Source organism: Choristoneura fumiferana, chromosome 9 (assembly GCF_025370935.1).
Source record: "Choristoneura fumiferana chromosome 9, NRCan_CFum_1, whole genome shotgun sequence".
NCBI lineage: Eukaryota > Metazoa > Arthropoda > Insecta > Lepidoptera > Tortricidae > Choristoneura > Choristoneura fumiferana.
The window spans coordinates 14,411,388-14,434,155 of record NC_133480.1 but is presented as its reverse complement, the minus strand read 5'-3'; the positions used below and the strand labels follow the sequence as shown (position 1 = coordinate 14,434,155).

At 38.1% G+C, this 22,768-nt stretch overlaps 2 protein-coding genes across 2 annotated transcripts in view; one reads left to right on the top strand and one right to left on the bottom strand.

Moving 5' to 3' along the window:
- Positions 1–2: 2 nt before the first annotated feature.
- Positions 3–7,991, bottom strand: LOC141430852 (coiled-coil domain-containing protein 63-like; the record flags this gene model as incomplete). The annotated part of the gene is given in 10 exon segments (XM_074091712.1): positions 3–141; positions 1,790–1,961; positions 2,832–2,982; positions 4,386–4,565; positions 5,272–5,446; positions 5,792–5,931; positions 6,418–6,612; positions 6,742–6,864; positions 7,491–7,629; positions 7,885–7,991. Coding segments are annotated over 9 exon segments (1,347 nt in total), but the record flags the coding sequence as incomplete, so codon positions are not given.
- Positions 7,992–10,452: 2,461 nt separating this feature from the next.
- The window catches only part of LOC141431378 (bicaudal D-related protein homolog), a 161,185-nt gene continuing 148,869 nt past the window's right edge, over positions 10,453–22,768 (top strand). Inside the window, exon 1 of the mRNA XM_074092549.1 lies at positions 10,453–11,138. Coding sequence (XP_073948650.1) covers positions 10,734–11,138 — 405 coding nt within the window. The 5' untranslated portion in view covers positions 10,453–10,733. The remainder of the gene's footprint in view (positions 11,139–22,768) is intronic.

Here is a 22,768-nt window from a genome sequence, read left to right as displayed (position 1 = left end):
ACCTCATCTATCTTGATAATCTCCACAGTTTCAGCTATTTTCTTCTCCAAGCTCTTTATGTAGAGGCGGGCGTTGGACACGTTGACGTCCACGGATTTGCCAAGGAGTTTCAGCAGCGGCAGCGAGTTGCAATCGGATGTACTGGAACAAAACACACGCATAAGGATATAAGCTGCTACTCGTAGCTGTCTGGTATGTTCCGAATTTACGAGATATTAGGGTTCTTCGAAAGGAAAGGTCGTATCCTGACTATCGCCATTTTATCATCATTTTTCGAACATGTAGAGTAGACATGCTATATTTATGATTTAGAACTACCCGCGAATCACTTACACAACATTTCTCCGCTACAAGATCAAAACATACTACTTATACGTAACCTAATATCTTTGCAACCCGATTATAACAGATGGTCACATGTCACGTGGTAATAATACCTTAAAGTGAATTAATAAGTATTCCAGTGATCTTCCATGTTATTTTCACACAGTAATACAACAAAGGTATTTAAATAACCTTCCAATTGTTGAACTATTTGTTTTCCTTCCAATTATTTTCCCACAGCAGCGCGGCGGCCTGTGGCTAGTCCTCAAGTGTAACGCGAAGGGACTCCAGTACTCCAGTCTATCTTGCTGCTTGGACAATACTCACTGCGCCAACTGCTGTAGGGAGGGGGCCCAAAGCGAGCATACTGCTCAAAGCGAGCACTGGCGCTCACCTAGAAAATATAAGGACAATGGCGGTGTGACTGCGTGGCGATATCCGCCCCGCCCCGCTCCACCTGCCGCAGTCGCCCACCACCGCCTGTTAGCGACCGTGCGCGTGTAGTGTCAAAAATTACGATTTGATCAGTCCAGATATGAAAAATACGAGGTATGTATCGAGTGTTTTGCGGATTTGTGAGGACGTTGTTGAAAAACGTTAATTGTAATATGTATTGACAGTTATTTAGCTTTGTTTTGGTAAAATGTTCTTGAATGTGCGCGAAATATTTGAAGTTTAGGTTCGAGTACAATGTGGATTTGGTCGAAAAGGCAAAGCGGGCAGGGCAAAGTGAGCATGTGCCCACATAGCGTTAGGCATATTAAAGCGATTTATTTGTTTTTGTGTTATTTAAACGCTTAGCTTGCTTGTTTTCATTGCTTAATTGTTTTAGATGGTCAATAATTACAAAAGAAAAACTGAACAAGGTGCTTGGGATGAAGAGTCAATGTCAAAAGCAATGGCGGAAAGCAATGTTTTGTAAGAAGTACCATTTTTTGTTAAATTTGTTATGTTTTGACTCTGATTAAAGTCTACATCAAATCACTGGAGTTTTATTGACGTGATCGACGTAGTTTTTGTCCTTATCTCCAAATAAATATTTTATAGTTATTGCATGAATGAAGGGTGCTCATTTTGCCCCCTTTGTGCTCGCTTTGCCCAAAAGCGGTGCTCGCTTTAGGCTCCGCCTCGGGCAAAGCGAGCAAAAGTAAAGTTTTCGTAATTTGTTATTTTTATTAGTTTTTCTAAACTTTGCAGAATATTGAAGTATGTATAATTAAACTACGATAAATTCAGCTTGAAATAGCATTTAAAGTTAAGTGATACTGATATTTTCTTCATACTTTTTTCTCAGTTCCTCTAAAGGTGCTCAATTTGGCCCCCCTCCCCTACTTTCTGCAGTAAGCTGCTAAGCCCAGCGTTGCTGCGAGCTGTGTCTTCCCTCTGCAGCGCAGTGGCCTGTCGTTTATCTCCTAGCGTGGCACGCAGGGACTCCACACTGTCTTGCTGCTTGCACAATACTCACTGCGCCAACTGCTGCACTTGTAGCAGTAAGCTGCTAAGTACAGCGTTGCTGCGAGCTGTGTCTTCCCTCAGCAGTGCAGTGGCCTGTCGCTTGTCGTCGAGTGTAGCGCGCAGGGACTCCACACTGTCTTGCTGCTTCGACAACTTGGCTTGGTGTTTCGCGTGCTCTTCGTCTAGAAATCGTTTGTTTAATAAAATAATAAACAATGAAGAAATCAAAACTATGCTGTCTTAAAAAGACTAAAAAGAAGAACAAGTCTAGTGGTCTAGAAAACTGTTAAGTAGGTTAAAGTTCAACAGTCGGGACCTTTTTAAAATCATGACCGGCTCAAAAATTCCCAATGGTCGGTCCCGACTATTGAACCGTAGTTACAGTAGTAACAATATTCTATCCCACTAAATTTGTTGACAGTCTGTTTGAGATTTTTTTTATTTATAACTTTACTAGCTTTTGCCCGCGACTTCGTCCGCGTGGAATTAGGTTATCGCGTGCTGTTCCCTCAGGAACTGTGCATTTTTCCGGGATAAAAAGTACGAGTAGCCTATGACACTCTCTGGTCCATAAACTATATCTAGTATGCCAAAAATCACGTCAATCCGTCGCTCCGTTTCGACGTGAAAGACGGACATACATACAAACACACACTTTCACATTTAAAATATTAAAATTGATTTTTTTTTGGGAAAATGGTATCTAGCGTAAAACTTATCGTTTTCACCACATCTTTGAGTCACGCTCACACGGTATAAGACGAAGGTAGAAAGAGAGTGAATGCGAGTGCAAACGTCAGCGCGTTAGACAATTCGGCCTCAGCATTGCTACTACGAAACTCGAAACTCGAAGTTCGTGTTGTGCGGTCCCTCTGACACTTATACTATTTAATACGAGAGCGAGACGGACGGTACGATACGAACTTCGAGTTTCGTAGTAGCCCTGCGGGCCCTATACCGCGAAGTGCAAAACTCGAACTTCGTATCTTGCCGTCCTGCACCCGCTAATATTATTTAATACGAGAGTGAGAGGGACGGATTTTCCCACAAACCAATGTAATTCTTGAGTGTTCGAACGCTGTCATCCAGGTTCTTGAGCTCGCTGTTGACCTCATTGATGTAATTGAACAGCGCGTAGTTCTCCTCCTCGCGCCGGTTGAACTCTTGGACCAGCTTGTCCACGTCGTCCTCGCCGGCGAACTCCTGGGCACGAGGGATTAGGAAAGTGTTCGCTCGTAAAGTACAATTCAATAGAATCTGTCAATTTTCTACATATTTAGACACCTATCGTGGGCACACTTGATTATATATGTCCCTGTTGTTGCAATTATCTCTAAAAGGAATCAAAAAAGAATAATAGTCACATCGCAAAGCCTTAGGCAGGACGCTGTTTATATTAGTAGGCTGGAAGTGTCTACAGGATTGTCAGATTCTATTGAATTGGAGTTTAGTAAACACGTGGTTCTATTGAGAGTGAGGGTTTTCACAGAGGCGAAATATCGCTAGATGGCGTTAGTATCACGATACTAACGCCATCTAGCGATATTTGGCCTCTGTGAAAACCCTCATTGAGACCATGCACGATAACAGCGCCACATAGCGGTGGCAACTGTGGGCATTATTGGGCATATGTTTTCACAACCGTCAAGCGAGAAGAAAGTAAACAAAATTACATTAAAAATTGTAATTTCAAATAATTTATTGCATCAGGCGTTACTTTGCGGAGGTCCATATCAATAAACTAAAAGAATTTCTTTGCTCACCCGCGACCTTATGATAGTTAAGTTTATGCAAAATAAGTGTGTATATGCAGTTCCTCCACCTCCACACTGTAAGAACACACACAAATCACACAAACCCATCTATCACCACCACCACACTACACTGACACATGTAACATCTGACATCTGAGTCTAACATCTGGTAGCATGGTGTACGGTTGTGTTGCTCTAAAGATTAGGTCTGGCTGGTTGAGTTCGAAACATGTCAGTGTAGTGTGGTGGTGGTGATAGATAGGTTTGTGTGATTTGAATGTGTTCTTACAGGTGGAGGTGGAGAAACTGCATGAACACGCATTATCTTGCATAAACTTAACTATCATAAGGTCGCGGGCGAGCAAAGAAATTATTTTAGTTCATTGTAGTTTCAGTTAAAAATTAACTTCCTTGACACAGAAATGGGGTTTCGTGCACCCACGATTTCTTTCCTACGTTAATTTATCCACTTATTTCGTTGTTCTTGTCAGGCCCCTCTTCTCCACTGGGCACACTGGGCACGTGCCCAGGGCCCCGCGATGGATTGGTATTGGTGCCCCCTAGTCCCTACTCGATTACCAAACCATAGCCGATAGCTAAATAGTGCTTTATTATGGTCATAGCAGGGACCCCATTATCCTTATGTGCCCAGTGCCTGTGAAAGACGGCCCTGGTTCTTGTTTTCGTTTGTTGTTTTTTCATAGCAACAGATCTTGTTAATAAGACCTTATTTAATTTAAAAACAATCAATCATACTGCAAAATCATACAATGAGACAGCTCATGCCAGCACCATTGGTTTAATTTCTAGCCGTAGTGAGCTCTGTGTTCGTTTCGGCTCCCCCATACCTACCCGTATAGCATCCAGGATATTGACATAGTTGTTATAAGTCCTCAGCTCCTCTTCCTGCTGCTCCAGTCTCTTGGCTTCAGCCTTAGCATCAGCAGCAGTCAAACGGACTGTGCCCTTGGTTCGCAGGAACTCCTCCAACTTCAGACTGTGTTCTAACTGGCGCTGGAGCTCGCGTACCTCCTGGAACGTGGAAGAATAAGTATGAGTAAAAAACAGAAAACCTAAGTAGGTACTTTACCACAGATAACAGATCTAACTTTAGTTTTTTTTAAGGCAGGGTTTTTCATTTTAGGTAAACTAATTTATTTTTTTATTTCTTACATTTTGATATTTCTGTGAAAATGGTAGCTTAAAGTACTTACCTATTATAACATATCAAGGCACATATATTTAAAATGTTCTCGTTAATTTCATCGAAATCGTTGGACTTGGAGCCGTTTCCGAGATCCGCGAAATATATATATACATATACAAGATTTGCTCATTTAAAGGTATTAGATACAGATATCCTATGTCACTCCGACAGTTATGTAAATGTTATGACGAATCTTATGAAATAGATAGCGCGCGAGAGTTGAAGTGAATGATACACACACAGCTACAACATGTCGTGTAATGACAGCAGGATTTTGACATTTACTCATTAATTTCATTCATTCTCCTTGTGTGCAATCACTCATCAGTTCTTTTAAAACCCGACCAACCGTTTAAGCTGCTGCGAGGACCAAAGAAATAGAGACACATACATACATATACACTGCATACTCTCCTTTAGAGGCCATAGGGCCCATCGGCCACCACGGCTGAATGTGGATTCTGATGCCTCGTTACGACTTTCCGTAATCTGTGGTCCCAATACCAGTTCCTCAGCCTCACGGTCACATACCAAGCAATGCTTCCTGTAGTCAATCGCCGCGCGTTCCTTTAGCGCGTCCAGCTTGGCGCACCACTCTTCGCGCTGGTCGTACGTGGCGATGGCCTGTTCCACCAGCTCCAGCACTGCCGCTTTGCCGTCCATTAGACGCTTGATCTGATTCTTCCAAATTACGTTGAATGACTGGCTGTGAAGACAAAGAAATATTATGTTGGTGCATAGCTTAGACGAGCTAGCCCGATCAAAACTTTGATCACCTGGATTATGGTAGACAGTTCTAAACATATCGACTTATACTACTAAACCCTGGTTAAGCAAGGAGGAGCAAAATATCGTACATATGTACAGGTAAAGATTTTGTCGATTTGGTGACGTTCTAGTACAAATACTACAGAAATCTTATAGTTAGTATCTACATAGACATATCTTATAGAAACCACAGAACCGAGAGCAGCCACTCGAGTCACGTGTTACAGCGCTGTCCTGTCTTTTGGGTGCATGGCACACTGTCCTATAGCTTCTAGCATCATACCGGTCCCGCAAGAGACGATCGATCTCGACCCGCATCTTATAATTCTCGCTGTTGACAGTGCTGAACCTTCGCATGGCTGTGCTCAGCCGGTTCTCCAGCTGGCTGATCATGTTCTTATCCGTCAGAACCTTCGTGTATTCCTGAAATAAGAGAGAGAGAGAGAGAGAGAGAGACATAACGGAAGAATTCATCGAGACATCAAAACTCCTATCTGAACAGCAGCAGGTATATTCAGATTTTCTTTACGACCGGATAACCCAGCAGTTACAGAACCTGACTACGAAGCTTGAGGCCCAGGTTCGATCCCCGGTCGGGGCAGATATTGGTATGAAAAATAAAAATGTTTGTTCTCAACTCTTGGGTGTTTCATATGTATTTACTGAAAGTTTTTTTGGTGGTTAATTATACAGTGATTTTACGGTTTTCAAATATTGTAAATGGACTCTTTATAAGGGACCATATAACCCCCTTTCCGCTTTACGGATATTTTTATAACATGCTGTAGAAGTACACATTCAAGTCCTGTCATTATCAACAAAAAAATCATAGGTGACTTGTGGGGTTTCCATGATATCGGTGTACCACTGGTAAGGCTCCAAAAAGTTAGCTAAAATCTGTCTCCTCACCTCTTCAGTGCCACTTCCCTTGGTCCTCAACGCCTTGATCTCCTTCTGGACCTGGCGCAGCAGGAAATCCAGCTCGTTGGTGGTACTCCTGTGTTCCCGGACCTCTGTTGAACACTTCTCATGCTCTTTCAGTAGGGCCACCAACTTGTCCCGGGCTTTAGCGCTCTCCAGTACGTTTGAGGTGCTTTTTGTTAACTGTAAAAGATAGTAGTAGTAGGTTAGTAGGCTATTGTAGTGCAAACTACCAACTGACTACCCTGGAATCGACCCAATGCACTCAGTGACAATCACAATGACTGTAGCTGATTAGATTACACAAAATACCTTCAACTCTAGCATGATCTTCTCCAAGTCTGCATTGAGGGTCCGTATGATATTCCTCTGCACACGCAGGGTGGGCTGCACGCTGCTCATCACCGTTACTCGATCTATCTCCATAACACGGAACTGATGACAGTTAAATAATTTATTGAATCGTTATTAACATCCGGTAGTTTGGTGAACGGTTGTATTGCTCTGAAATCAGCTCTGGTCGAGTTCGAAACGCGTCAGTCTATTATACCGGGTGTGGCCTGTAATATGAGCAAATAATTAAATCATAGATCATATTCGTCAATATGAACAACATTAGTTCAGCGACTTTTAAAAATAATTAGTTTTTTAATTTTTATTACACTTAAAGTTTATTCGAAGAAGCAATGTAAAGCAAAATGCTTGATATTTGTAGCGTGACAGGTGACGTCAGTTGTGTTCTAGTATGGCGTACATTGATAGCAGTATTTAATTTGTATGAAAAAAGGATAATCTAAAGACTCTATTATTTTAAAAAGTCGCTGAACTAATGTTGTTCAGATTGACGAGTAGGTATGATCTATGTTTAAATTATTTGCTCGTATTACATACCACACCCGGTATACAAGTATGGTGGTGATGATAGATGGGTTTGTGTGTTCTTACTCTTACAGTGTGGAGGTGGACAAACTGCATGAACACACATTTCTTGCATGAACGTAGCTCATAAGGTCGCGGATGAGCAAAGTAATTATTTCAGTTCGTCTATAGATTAATGTTACCTGTCTTTGCAGCTTGGACAATTCGTCTTCCGCAATCTTCTCCATCTCCATATCTTCATTAGGTAACGACATCTTGCGTTTAGATCTTTTCAATCACTTCCAATTTTCTTAGAATTCTTAGCTTTGGGTAAATGGGTACCTGTAAAAAAGTTTATGCGAAATTAGTGTAAACTACCACCCAGTACTCTACGATACTACTCTACCCTCTCTCTATGATACTCTATGATAGTTAACTTAGTAATTTCTCGGGTTACGGCTTCCTTCGTTCAATTTTCTTAAGACACAAGCACTTTAATGGGAGTGGAGGCACTCAGGGTCTGATTAACCACGTCGAGGCCCTCAGGCAAAACAACTTTTGGGGCTTTATATTTAAAATAGCATATAACGAACTTACCAATCAAATTATATTCTGAAATGGGTCAAATAGAATAGGACCCAAATAAATAGGAATGTAGGAATCAGTATATTCAATCAAATACAAATAAACGTGTAGTACCTACTGTCTTCAATTAACTCGCTAGGTTGTATGTTGGATCGATACTTCGTAGTTACGTCGTGTTTTTGAACCTTTGTAACAAAGTGGTGGTGATTTTTTAGGAGACCTCCCCTGCTCGTAAAGTGGGGATGATTTTTACTAAGACTTTCCGCTGTTCGTCCGTCTGTCACCAGGCTGCATCTCATGAACCGTGATAGTTAGACAGCTGGAATTTTCACGGATTATGTATAACTGCTGTGGCCGCTATAACAACAAATACTAACAACAGAATAAAATAAATCTTTAAGGGGGGCTCCGATACAACAAACATGATTTTTTTGCCGTTTTTTGCTCGACATTTATATTAAAATGGCAACAGGTAGACGCTGGAAATATTCATAGAATAATTAGTCGTATATTCACATTAAAAATTAATAATTAAATTAAAATAAAATAAATATTTAAGGGGCTTCCATACAACAAACTTGTTTTTCTGGCCGTTTTTTTATTTTATAGATAATGGTACGGACGGAACCCTTCGTGGTTGTCGTTGGATAGGTAGATCCTTCACAGACTTAACATAATATTTTTTGATTTAGGGATCCGTTTGCAAAATAGTAGGCTTACCCCCTGTTTCACCATCCATTGATTAAATTTATTTGACGGATAAATGTGATGCCGTCTCTGTTTGTTATATTCGAATAGACGGAGACAGCGTCACATTTATACGTCAAATAAAATTTATCAATGGGTGGTGAAAGTTGAAACAGCCTAAGTACCTACCAATTTTTGTAAAATAGGCAAGTGAAGACTTCAAATGGCTAGAAAATAATTATCTTGTTTTTTTTGTACTCAATTAATTTTTTTGTCTTAATTTAAATAAAAGTTAAGTTAAATAAAATTTTGGACGCGAGCGTTTATTTAATTGTAACTTTGTTAAAAAAACACTACAAGAGCACATCCAAAAGCTCTTATCCCATGGAGATAAAGTTTAATTCTGCTTAATCAAAGTTTTTTTATACTCTTCTCGTTCAACAATAAATTTAATTGTTTAACCACTTTGACCACTCTCTTTAGCTGACCTTGAGTGCATATAACTGTCTCTTTCTAACGCATTGGTTGTGCATCTACCTGTTATCGCTATTTCTCTCTGATGCACGTGTTGTTTATAAGCAAAGATTGGTTATATTAACAGACATGTCACTTCTCAATTGAGATTTCTTTGAACACATTATACTATGAATCGTTAAATGCTTAAGTATTGGGTTTATGGTTATATTTATACTAAGACCACAAAGATTAGGTTTGCTAAGCTAAACTACTACTCTGCTAGGTACAAAAGTATTTTAGTTTTTAAGGCAATATCCGTGCAGGGAAAGGTATTTAAGTAGTTGATTATTAATACCGTACTAGTATTTTTATTCTTGATTACGATAAAGTAAAATAAATCAGCCAAATGAGTCATATTAACGCACCCATGATTCCGAACATTTTTTAAAACTTAAACTGACTAGGTTTAGTACTTGTTAAGGTTCATAAAATACAGCACTAAACAATACGGTTCTTATAACGTTTTAAACTTTCGTGATTCTCACTCATAGTCAAAATACCATATACGGGACTTATCACGCTACCCTACTCTGCTCTGCCCTACCCTGCGCTGGTCTACTCGTGACCACGGCAACTGTAACGTTGCCGAAACGTCGAGGTAAATATTACTTGTGTAAAAATAGCGTGATAAGTCCCGTATATGATATTTTGACTATGAATACGGTTCTTGTATGAGATCCTCTTATTTTTTTGTATCTGTTCTATTTCTGTAATGGTTAATAAACAAACAAACTTCAAACCACGTACGAAGATAATAAAGGTAAATATACCAATTATCAATAAAAAATAAAACCTGGACAAGTGTGAGTCAGTCTTTGTGAAAACATTTAAAATTAGTAAATAAATTTAAAAATAATACGTCTCCTGTATGGGGAATCCCTTAACTTTCAATGTTATTTTTATTATTTGTTATTGTAGCTGAAATAAAAATACACGTTGTGTAGATTTCAGCTGTCTGTCGGCTTAAAGCTCTCGAGATGTAGCCCTATATGACAGACAGACGGACGGATAGAGAGACGGAAGGACAGACAGACAGCGAAGTTACATTCATAGCTGTTGATTGTTCACCTTTCGGGTACGGGACTCTAAAAATATGCAGTATCTAACTAATTAAGGTAGGTGCAATTGAAATAAAAATTATCCTTAAAATAACCAAACCATATGTACAATTAATTATCCAAACTCCTGCCCGTGCGGAAAGGAGTATAAGACTGCTTGCGTTTCCGCGTTGTATTATGATGTCAATACGTTGATCGAGATAACCACCACTGCAGTCGATAAAAACCGCCGCCACTCCATAAGCAAAGCCCAATCTGATCTGACGCCATCGCTACCTGTATTTTACCTGCAGTTTCTACCTACCTCCCCCTCTCTCACTTAATCTTTGCCGTCCGCGGTGCGGCGCGCGCCGCAAGCACCACTCCACTCTGTTGTGTCCGCGCCGTTGCCGCGACAACGCGTCGTACCGCGCGTGAGTGTCAGTGACCTGGATATGTACCCGCTACCATGGCCTTAAAAAAGGATATCAACATACCCAGGAACATATTCAAAGTGAAACTACCCAAACCCGTGAAAATTCAAGTAGCTTTCGACAAGCTGTTCAAAAAGAATAGCTACACGAAAATAGTGCAAAGTTAGTTTAGTTTACTTTTAGTTAAATGGCCGGTGAGATTAGTGCTAACATTAGTAGCGAGCCACCTGACAGGAGTACCGGATCACCTGGTTTTATAACTGAAGAGACTGAGTTCGTTGGGAGAGGAGCTATCCGTTCATCTACTCCAGTAGGGAAACATAGACGAAGCAGAAGCAGGAGTGCTAATAGACTTACGCCTACCGCTTTAAGTCTATCCGACGAGCATTTCTATCAAGATTTAGAAGATTACGTGAAAGAGATGTCTACCGTACGCGACGACACCATGGAACCTGACGTGTGGAGTCAGCTCCAACAGAAGGAGTCAGATTTGCTTCTGGCCGCCGAACTAGGGAAAGCCCTTCTGGACAAAAACGAAGAATTGAAAAAGGAACAGGAAAAATTAACCGAAGAATACTCCAAAAAACTCGAGGTGAGTACTGCAGGTTTAATACATCTCTTAAACAGGAACGTAGACGAATGTAAACTTTGCGTTGTTACGCGTAAAGACTACGTGTATTTTGTTGATAGTTTGTTGCTAATGTTGTTTCCGTGTTGGCGCAAGTGCTCGTGAAATTTCTACTTGAAAATACAAAGTTATGAACAAAGAATTTGTCTGGCCAATATAATAACGTAGCCTTTCGGTTTGGAAGTTTAGTGAAACTAATTTTCTTTGTGCAATTTTGACGGCTTAACTTTCTAAGCAAACCCAGAAACTGCACGTTTTTCAGGTGACATTCAGCTCACGGAAATTCTAGTTTAAACGTTTTAGTCATTAAGGGTACCTATTAATTAATAAATAAGTACTCGCTTAATTGCATTAATAACAATATTGTTTTGCTAACGATTTGTGCAATTGCGGAATAGTAATCATTTGAAAATAAGCGATTTATCGAATATACTGTAAGTTTTTCATGGAGGAATCTGTGAATTCTGAATGCAAAGTTAACTAAAAGGTAGTATAGTCGAGGTAAGAAGAGGTTTGTCACTTTTCAACTCTATTTAAATTACGTAAAAGTCCAAAAGTGACGAACCTTTTCTTACCCTGACTATACAATTCTAAACTTGAATCCATTAACAAGACTGCAAGAGCAATTCAAAATACATATTTTTTAGCTTATCCGCACTGATGATACGTGGCCTAAAAGCACTTCCTACAGTCGAATTTGATGTATTAAAATTAACGTGTTTAGAACCTTTTCATTATAAGCACTAACTACATAATTATTTTCTAACGCTGGTCAAAGAGGTCATTGCGACATTTATTGAAGACAAGTTTCATGCTAATTCAAGGTACGACTACAGTCTAGAAAATTTAATCGCGGACCAGGGTGGGAACTTTTTCACAATAGATTTCTACATTGATGTCTTTGGCAGATGTATGGCTATCAATAGAAAATTTGCAACGAAAGGGTTCCACACTGGCACGCGTTTCAATCGTTCGACTATACGTATCATGTGAGTCACAAGATTGTAATCATCTTACCAATTTAATTAACCTGTCCTCTCCCAGAGGCACAAATTTGTGCCCAAATTCCTTTGATCCTGTTATCCTGGGAGATGACAGATTAAAGGAGTCCCAAGAGCGCGTTAAACGATCATTTAGCGACCAAATTAATTTTCTTACAAAATTATAAATGCTGCTATCGATAGCAATAAGTACTATTATAAACCTACCTTTAATTTGACATACGCTTTGAGTTTACCACGTTTTATTTTGCTAACAGCAAAGATAATTATAGTTGTATGGTAAAGTAGTTTTTTTAAATAAAAAGACTTCAAGATTGTTTACTTTTTTCTCATTATAAAATAAACGAAATATCTATAGTATGTGCTCTCATGCTAGCGTTCTACATGGAAACTACCTATGTAAGTAGACATATGTCATATTTTACGTCGTTATTTATTGTAAATCTCTTTACTTTGTATTGCTAGACAAATACCTCTTCTCTAGAACTCCCTAAGTCATGATCTGGCGTAATGTTAGTTCAGACTTTGCATAGGTATGCGTCCAAAATTGTAGGTCCAAAAGTTTTCGCCATCTCTTACTTCACCTTTTTCTTATTCTCCAACGTGATCTAATAGTTGTTTTATAAATAATAATAATTCATTTATTGCTTGAAATAGTAATAATATAAATATAAACATTAGGTACAATTATTTCATCTATTCCTTTCCTTCCTTCCATTAAGTTATTAAATTCCTTTCATTAAGGTTGTAAACGTCTCTTCTTTATTTTATCAATGAACTACAAACAATTAGGTACTTTGCGCACTCGCGACCTACTACTACTACTAGGTCGCAGGTGAGCAAAGTAATCGTTTTTAGTTCATTAATATGGACCTCCACCGAGTAGCACCTGATTCAATTAATTTGTCAATTTTATCCTATAAATGGTCCATTTCATCTTATGTCGGCGGCCGATCGTAAAATCCGCCAGATCACGAAATTCGCATGCATATCGTGAAATGGCGCCATTTCATGAATTGGCTAAGGGACATCCGCTATATCGTTCAAAACTCACAGTTTAACGAATTGCCTAGTGACGTTTAGGCAGATTATGAAATTCCTAGGCATATCATGAAACACCGCCATTTCATGATTTGGCCAGTTTAGGCAGGTCATGAAATTCCTAGGCATATCATGAAACGCCGCCATATCGGTTCTGGCACTTCGCCGGCTGCTGCCGCGGCACGCTCTCTTCGCTCGCTCGGCTCGTGCGGAGTGGTCACAATTCATACTAACCTGATAACCTCTCCTCGCTTCGCTCGTCTTACTGATTTTTTTCTTTTTTTTGGCATATCACGCACGATGCGCTCGGTATAGAGCTTGAAATATCGACGAATGCGTTGCTCTAATCGATCTGCCGTATTGTTTCTCAGGCCAACTTTTAGGCATATCATGAAATGGCGCCATTTCACGATATGCCTAGCAATTTCGTGTTCTGGCGGATTTTACGATCGGCCGATGACATTATATACCTCGTTGATATCCATTACGTTAACAATGTAAGTACTTCGCAAATAGTTAGCATCGTATTCGGAGCTTACTACAATTCTTTTTTTTTTCAACCATGTGATCTATATTGGCCGTATATACAGTTGCTTCTATTATCAAGTTTTTGTAGAACTAAATTGGCATCTGTATCATTTTGAGAGCGTAACTAACGCTTCTAGATGGATACACCGATATGCTATCTATTTAGACGTCTACAAACTAATTTCGCCGTCGGCTCTCCGTATCTTAGAGTCTTATCGAATTTACGTGTATTGCATTTAGATACATCAAAGATGTCTGCCGTAGGTTGCCGTATCGTTTCACGCGAAAAGCTCCCATTTGATACTTATTCCATTCGTTAAGCAACCAATGATGTAAATAACATATTAAAAGGGGAAGATTAAATAGGTATGTTATTAGCGCGCTGAACTTGAAGCCCAAAATGGCTTCACGATGGCTTCACGTGATATCGAAGAAAATAACAATCATACCTTTTGTAACAGGAAAGAAAAGAAAGAAAGAAAATACATTTATTCACAACACAAGACACAACAATAGTATTAAGTACAAATAGACAACACGTAGGAAAGTATGTGTCATTGCGATTGTGAATAGGACACTGGCTCAGCATAATGCTGAAGCGTTAATAATAAACACCCCAGCGCTGATTTTCAGCCAGCACCGTTGGTGACCCTCGGACCGCTACAAAAATATACGGAAGAAGAGGGCTTAAAGGGCAAGTATGAGTACCTTATTGTATGTGTGATGCCGCTGCGTCTGAAACGCGGTTTGTGATTGTTTTTTAAAATTTAAAATTACTTACACAATTATTGCTTATAGTACGTAAATTTAGAAGCTCTGCTGCGTCAAAAACTCAAAAACATAGGTCTCAAAATATCTACTAGTCTGTTGCGAAAATACACGGCATTGCTTCTAAGTTGTCCATTTTGATTTATAATTCTAAAACCACTCAATATTCAGTAACATTTTTACTAAACCCATCCTTTACAACCTAATCGAACGAATTGTAGCTTATCGCGTGTTTTCCACCATAAAACAACGTTATTGTTCTATCACTTTATATGACGTGTCTTATCACCTTATCACTATATGCATTATACCGATAGTGTTCTATGGAATCCAGAAAAACATATCGTCTTAATAGCGTATATTCGGTACTATCAAAGCGGAAATGTTTCGAATACTTGTTTTGGATTTCCATTTCGTAATTTGAAGAAAAGGGGAAATACTGTTTTAGGTACGTCATCAAAAGAGTCATTTAGATGCTTGGTCCATACGGTGGAAACAATTTAGTGAGTTATGATTATGATGATGGCGGCTATTCGATGTTATTTTTATTTTTTCCATCTAATGTATTTTTATTTGTATCGAATATGGTGTAAATAAATGTTTCTCTCTCTCTCTCTCTCTCTCTTTATTGTACAAAAAGTACTGCAGTGGAACTAGAAGGAGCAAAGAAAACGATACAGTCAAATTGAGGAATTGTACATGTACAAGTTTCGAAGAGACGTCTTTGCGTAACAGTAAAATAGTATACTGATACTGACCGGCCTATGGAAAACTTGGGACATTTGGAAAATATTTTGTGAGCCCACCAAAGATTTGTAAAAAGAAGTCTTAACTCAATTGTCATTGCGCAGCTCAAAATCTTGGACCTAAACTCCGAAAAAGGGGGCTAAAATAAGCTCCACGAAAGATTATACAGAAGACGAAAGGTCAAAAATCTCATTGGCGTACCTAAACTGAATTGTTTACTTGAAATTATAATTTTACGATTACTTATGTATCTTAAATATTTTGATCGAAGTTTATTTTTAAATTGATAGTTACTTACAGTTACTTTTTAAATTTGTAGTATCTGCTAATACCTAATAATGAAATGAATGTGGTCCTTGGTAAAAAAATGGGTACCACCGAACAATGTTCTGTTTTTAGAAAATGTTCAAATAATCGTAAGATGACTTAATAGTCAGCATCAGCATTCAGCATGCCATTTCAAGAACAGTTTGAAGTCTCCAGGAAGCAAGCTCGAGCTCTGTTGGAAAGTGATGAAATCATCACTACAATAGACCATTTAGGAGGCACAAAAAAGTTTTTTCTGGCATTCGTATTGTGTGCCATACCGTTTCTACAGGGTTACAGTACCATTCGTAATCATTATAAAGGCGTGCTTTCGGTTTTTGCTCCTTTTCACGGTTTTTTCTGAGCTTTAAAATGGTTAAAAAACTTGCTTAAATTGTTATTGCATACAAATAGAGTGTAAAGTGTTATAAAGCAGTATTTGTTTATTTTTGGTTGTACTATAATTTTTTCTTCATAATAGGCACTGTAATTTGAAAAAAAAACTTAACTTACGTATTTTACCTTCAATAGGAATTAGCGGATTTTCGTGCATTAAATAAATTGTAAACCATCTCACGATAAAGTTTCTGAACATCAATTAAAAACCTCACAGAAAAACCCATACATGACCACTTTTTCCCTTATTTAGGAGGCTTATAGAAAACCTGAATACGAACCATCAAAGCGTTTATAAAAAGGTCGTTTCTTTTCCAATAATGCAATTACCGCCAATAGTCAAATAATAAAGAACCGTGACTAGATTGTAGCAAGAAACGTGTTAATTCGTAGACATTGCGACAGCTGCTAATCGGTCAACACCGGAATATTCTCAAGTTCTAATAAACAAGCCGTGTTTACAGTTAAAGTTGTGTTTAAATATGTGATTTGGCGTGCCTTGTATCAAAAACGTCATTCTGTCTATGGCCGTCTAGGATGACGTGGTATACACAGTCACTCTGGTGTTGCGGGTATCTACATTAAGTAATTTATTTAGGTGATTTATGAATGGAATCCAAATCAATTCCCAGCACTGTACTAGCGTGGAGTGAAGATTGTCAGAGCGCCAGAGAAGCGTATGCCTTCGCTTGAAATTTCTTGCCGTTAATGTACAGTCGAACAAATTGAATCATGATCATGACCCAGGGTGGAACCTTTGTGCTACTAATGTCATGTTGACATCTCATACTTTTGTCAAGGAAAGTGAAGTTGATTATAAAAAAGGTTCGACCGTACACAAACTTTGCCATAATTATCACTGACGTCAAGTAAATAAATTAAGCAACTTGAGAATGGAATTGCTATAGCACAAGCTATTTGCTAGGTTAGCTGGAAGAGATCTCTTTTTAGGGATATGCTCGCCTTTGCTCTCCTTTTTGTGTATGTATTTGTATTTCTTTGTATTTTATTTTAATGTGCAATAAAGAGTTTACATACATACATACATATAATGTAACAGTTCCTAGTTATTACAAGTATTTTTGACGTGGGGGCTCCATACCCCCTGCCACTTCCTGATTGCATCTTACCTGTACCGCATATGAACCTATCTTGGTAAGAATTGCGGTAGATTAGAAGTATTTTCGATTTAGCCAGGTAGTCATCCACACGCTTTAAAAGATTAGAATTTTTAGATTTATTTATTTAATCGTATGGCATACATTTAAAATAGGCTTATAAACATATCTATCCCCCATCATTGCCTATTTGTATATCATCTTAATTTTTATCACTCGTTTAGCACCACCCAGGGGACACGTGCAATTTTTAGATGAAACTACACACTGGGACAACTGACATTGCATTGTGTTAAAATACATAAGACAATTTCTGTATCCGTTCCAGAAGTCAAAATTAGATTGTTACGGAGAAAAGGGGAAGTTTAGAGGAGGGTGTAAATCGTTTCCTTTGATAATAAAATGAAAGGAATGTAGCAACTGCTGCAGTTTTCACTTGTATGCTCGTGTTGATATTCTCTTACAGAGCGTGATGAACTGACTATGGTATTCCAATCTGTTCTTGCATAATCCATAATCTTTCAATTACAATATTTTTAATGATAACTTCAACTTTCAAGTGAAACTCATTTACCAATTCATCAATGAATCAGTAATTATCTATATTCTTCAATTTGCTTTGATTATGATTATAATTTTACGCAATTTCTCTAATCACTAGTTCAGTTTTATTATCATCGTAGGCTTTATTGATACCATGTTTATTATCTAGATGAGTCAAAATAAACATTACTTTCATTAACGCAGGAGTGGTAATTTTAATGATTCATGTATTTTAATGATCTTTATCGCATTCTTTTATAGTCCGGGTTTATGTATCTAAAGTTTCTATGTATGAACAAAAGTAATCAGTCAGAAGTGATTGTCTTTCAGCCTTTTACTATCACTTCTTTGTTGTTGATTACTATCGGCAAAATATAGAAAATCCGGTATTTGTATGTAGTATCATATGCTAGAGGAAAAATAATTCCCTATCAAATCCAGCGAAAAACCATTTTTGAATGGCCGCAAAGCAATTCTACCAATTTGCCTTCTGCGCTATCAGAAATTAACAAATTTAATATACTCATGATTTTATACTAATTATGTTGCTAACTACAAAGACGATCGAAGAAAGACGAAATGTGGATACACCAACCCACTTTAATTTTGTGTATTATCTTTAACGGTGGCATCTTTTTGGTTAATGTTAGATATAAGTTTGTTAGATCTAAGTTAAATTGTGCAGTTTGTGCCCAAATAAACATTAAAACATTAAAAATATCCCACGCACCTGTAGCGAAGTGCCCAGGTTAGTGGTATTAGCTCATGACATTCGTCGATTTTAGGGCAAAAGATGCGGCGATTGGAAAGTTTTTAACTATCTTTAGTCTAGATTTCTAATTTTGACCTTATCTCGCATTTGGACAGTACCGCAAAACTCATGGACGTATGTAAGAGGTTCTTATTTAATATTCTGAACCATATCTCTATGTTCGATGACTAAGGAAGGAGGTAGGCCTTCGCAAAGCCTTAGAGACATGTCACCGATGCTTAGGCGCATACTAACTACTTTGTGATGCTTTGCTCGAATAGTAATCATGTTTCGCTACTGAACTAAAATGAGACTTTAAACGTTATCCTGATGATTATATAATCAAGTTTTGAAAAAATAATGTAAGTCTAAGACTGTGTTTGAAAAGACCATCATTACCAAGAAGAATGCATTGCAAGAAACTTGGCACACAGCCATTTTTTAAAACAGTCGTGATGATGATGATGTCATCCATGTCGTGTCCGTTATTAATATTAAAATTCGTTTAACCACTAATGCAAGCGATATCAAGTATAAATATACGAGGTGTTAATAAAATAACTGTAATACCTCAAAGAAGTTAACATTATAAGTTTACTATCGATAAAAAATATAATATGGACCATCCCTGAAAACACAAGGTACCCAATTAAATGTTTTAGCGAGGTTACATATTATGTGGATTATTTAAAACAACTTAGCTGTTTTTCTGTTGGTTTGATATTCTTCTAAAAACAGCGAAGCGCAACTGTCAAGTATAAAATTATAAGTGTAGAATTAGAAATCAATTAGAATATCACGACTACGATTTTTTTTTACTATAAAAAGTTATTAAGAAATAAATGCAGTATTTTTTTTTATGTAGCCTGTAATATGTCCCACTGCTGGGCAAAGGCCTCCCTTTCTTTCGCCACTCTTCCCTATAATGAGCATGCACCTGCCAATCGAGCTGAAAAGCGCTCAGGTCGTCCCGCCATCTCCTCTTTTGGCCATCCTTCGGAACCCATTCGGTAACGATTCGTGACCATCGGTCTGGATGCATGCGGCAGACATGTCCAGCCCAGTCCCACTTCAGCTTGGCGGTCTTGACACCCACATCGGTTATACGGGTTTTTGGAGCGCAGTACTTACATTAATTAAAAATAAAAAAATATATATGTGGTTTTCAGTATCTATTACATATAATTATCTTGACGTATTTACAGAGGGCATCTCAAGGCTATTCCACACGGAGGGAAAGTATCTGAAATATTGTAGATTTCACTTTAAAAATAACTTCAGCTGCATTCATAATACTCGTAGTAGTTTGCTATCCACAATACTAAATACTACTAATGCCACATCGAAACTGCCATCTTATCAGGCCAAACCAACTACAATGCAAAAGTTAATAAAGTCACCGACTTTGAACAAAACCTCGGTAATTACAATGGCCAGCATCCTGCTACCTGGACCAAAACGTACAAAACTCCTTTGTTCCGACAGCTGATTCACAATAACGGTAGGTATTATTGGCCTGAGTTTCGTCACTTTCGATAGTCATGCGATGAAAATATGTGGGTTACTTAAGTTGGCGATTTGGGTAATATGTTGGTTTAAAGATATGAGATTGCACATTCTGGAGATTGCTGCGGTGTTAACACGATTTAATCATTGATGGAGCAGACATTAAAACACGTGTTGCTAAATCTAACGCTACAGATATACCTACGTTAGTGTTTGGTTTAACACTGAAAACCCGCCCTTAGCTTGTCAGAGTATTAGTAGGTAACGTACAAAGTAAGTCTGGAAAGTATGTAATGTAAACCATAATTTTAAACAATGGTAGGTACATCGCGCGGCTTGTTTGTGTGCGCCTTTCTTTAGTTAAAACATTAGTTTCGTTTTGTTCAACTAAATTATTGTTTAATAGGTCTTTTATATTCTTTGTACGTGTTACTCTACTGTATAATTTAATAGTGGCATATTTGCTGGTCTATGTTTCGTTTAAGTCTTATTTTCTTAAGTTTTTTTTCTATATTGTACCGTTTTTTGCCCAAATAAACATTAAACATTAAACAATTTTTACTTAATTCGTCCATTCGGTTGGTTCGGTCGGACAGGATAAGGTCTGGGATCATAATCGCCCCGTCATGAATTACTTGTAACAGTTGTACTTATTATCGTTTTAATGTCTAATTTATATTTTATTTCCACGTCGTCTCATTCCCCTAAAGTTTTTTTATTGACTGGCTTTCAGAAAGAGTTGCCCTTAGTAATTTTCAAGAATGGTTCTTTTGGCATTGTACAGCACACCAATATCTTTATTAGTAAATTGGTATAAATTATTGTAGTGATTTGTATTTGCTTAAATCAGTAAAATATTTCTTTCTTTAAAAATTTTGACTGTTTCTTCATAGGTAGGCAGTTCACCTTTTTTACGCAACTCAAATATTGCACAGACATAAAATTCTACATCCCGCTGTTTTAATATGACGTATGCAAAATAACTGGCGTTACAAAACTACCGTAAAGTTTAAGTAGGTGTTGGTATTTAGCTGGTATTTGCGAAAGGATTAGCATGTAGCTAATTGTTTATGTGTACTGCTTCATTTCTGCCTTGGCTAACATCTGACTGAACCAGATCTAGATGATTTACTGCGTTTCAATCAGAGATGTGCGAGGATGTGTTTTTCATGAACCAATAGGAACGCTTCTTTTGAAGCCGTGGTGGCCGAGTGGTTTGACCTATGGCCTCTCAAGCAGAGGATCGTGGGTTCAAACCCCGGCTCGCACCTCTGAGTTTTTCGAAATTCATGTGCGGAATTACATTTGAAATTTACCACGAGCTTTACGGTGAAGGAAAACATCGTGAGGAAACCTGCACAAAACCGGCGAAGCAATTCAATGGTGTGTGTGAAGTTCCCAATCCGCACTGGGCCCGCGTGGGAACTACTGCCCAAGCCCTCTCATTCTGAGGGAAGGCCTGTGCCTTGCAGTGGGACGTATATAGGCTGGGATGGATAGGAACGCTTCGTTACGTCGCCTTGTTCTCTCAGCTGTTTCCACCAGAGATGTGCTGTGCGCGAAGATAGGTAGGTAAATTAAGAGAAGTCTCTTCGTTCCATTCTCCATACAAACGTAGTCCCGGTCTCATTTGAAAACTAGGCAACAGAAATAGATGACATTTTGTAAGCAAGGACTAGACGTAACTAACTAATTATATATGCCTGTGGTTTTCAGATTTTCATATAAATGTGTAATATCAGAATTGCAGGAGCTCAAAAGTCGAAAAAAAGATGTCAACTTTGCACGAGAATTACAGACTAATAAAGCATTTTTTTCAAAAATCGAAAAAACCACAGTCATAGAAAATATAATGAATATCTTGATTGTAAAATATCATTGATTTCTGTGCATTTTTGAGTATTGAACTCTGAAACGACAATATCAATTTCGAGACATGCACATTTTTTCCCTGTCGTCACGAATGTGTGTGTAATTTTTTTTATTTCATTCTTCCAATATAGGAGGGTTTTCGTTAATGGAATCCAGAACAGTATTCTGTGGTGAATATGACATTGATTTTGTAGGGCATCTGACTTACTCAAATTATCGTTAATTATCTTGTGTCCCTATCAAACCAAGTAACCAATACGCGAGAGTGAACGGGACGGATTCTGCATGTCCGCGAGTGCTGGATCGTTTGACTGGACCAGTCGGACCGGTTCTCGCAATTATGACCACGCTTAGCCCTGGCTTCCTTGGCCTTAGTAAAGCGAAATGAGCACTAAAAAGTTTTAAGTGAGTGGGAATTCCCAAAACTTATACTTACTGTGTTTTTCATTTATGTAGGTACATTGCACGAAGAACAACTTTGCAAACTTTTATGTTCTAGAACTTCGGTTAAGTTTTTGGGATTTTACAAAGATCCCGTGGGAATATCGGGATATAAAGTACTTAGCCTATTATTATTCCACACATCCAGCTACGTATTACATACGTGAAGGAGTAACAAACAGAAACAAATTTCATGTTTGTTTTATTTTTGTTGTTTATTCCTATTTTAAAATTTTGTTGTGTCTGTGTGTCTTTGTCAATGTGAAGGAGGAGATAGTTTAAGACCTTGAGAAGGAAATTAAAAATAAATCCAACGTTAATAGAGAAATAGTCCATTTGCATTCTCCCAAACCTTAAGATATGACTTTTTTCAAAGTAGCTTCGACATCTTAGCGACGGCCAACGATTCGCGGAAGCAAATTGAAACCAAGTCAAAAAACTCAAAGCTTCTATTCAAAACCAGTTGGACCTCATTTTGATTGCGGAAAAACGTGCGACTTTCTGTATGTACATTGTGGCACCATGCAGCTTTGGATTTATAAGTGATCGCTTATTGACGGCAATGTAAAGCAACTC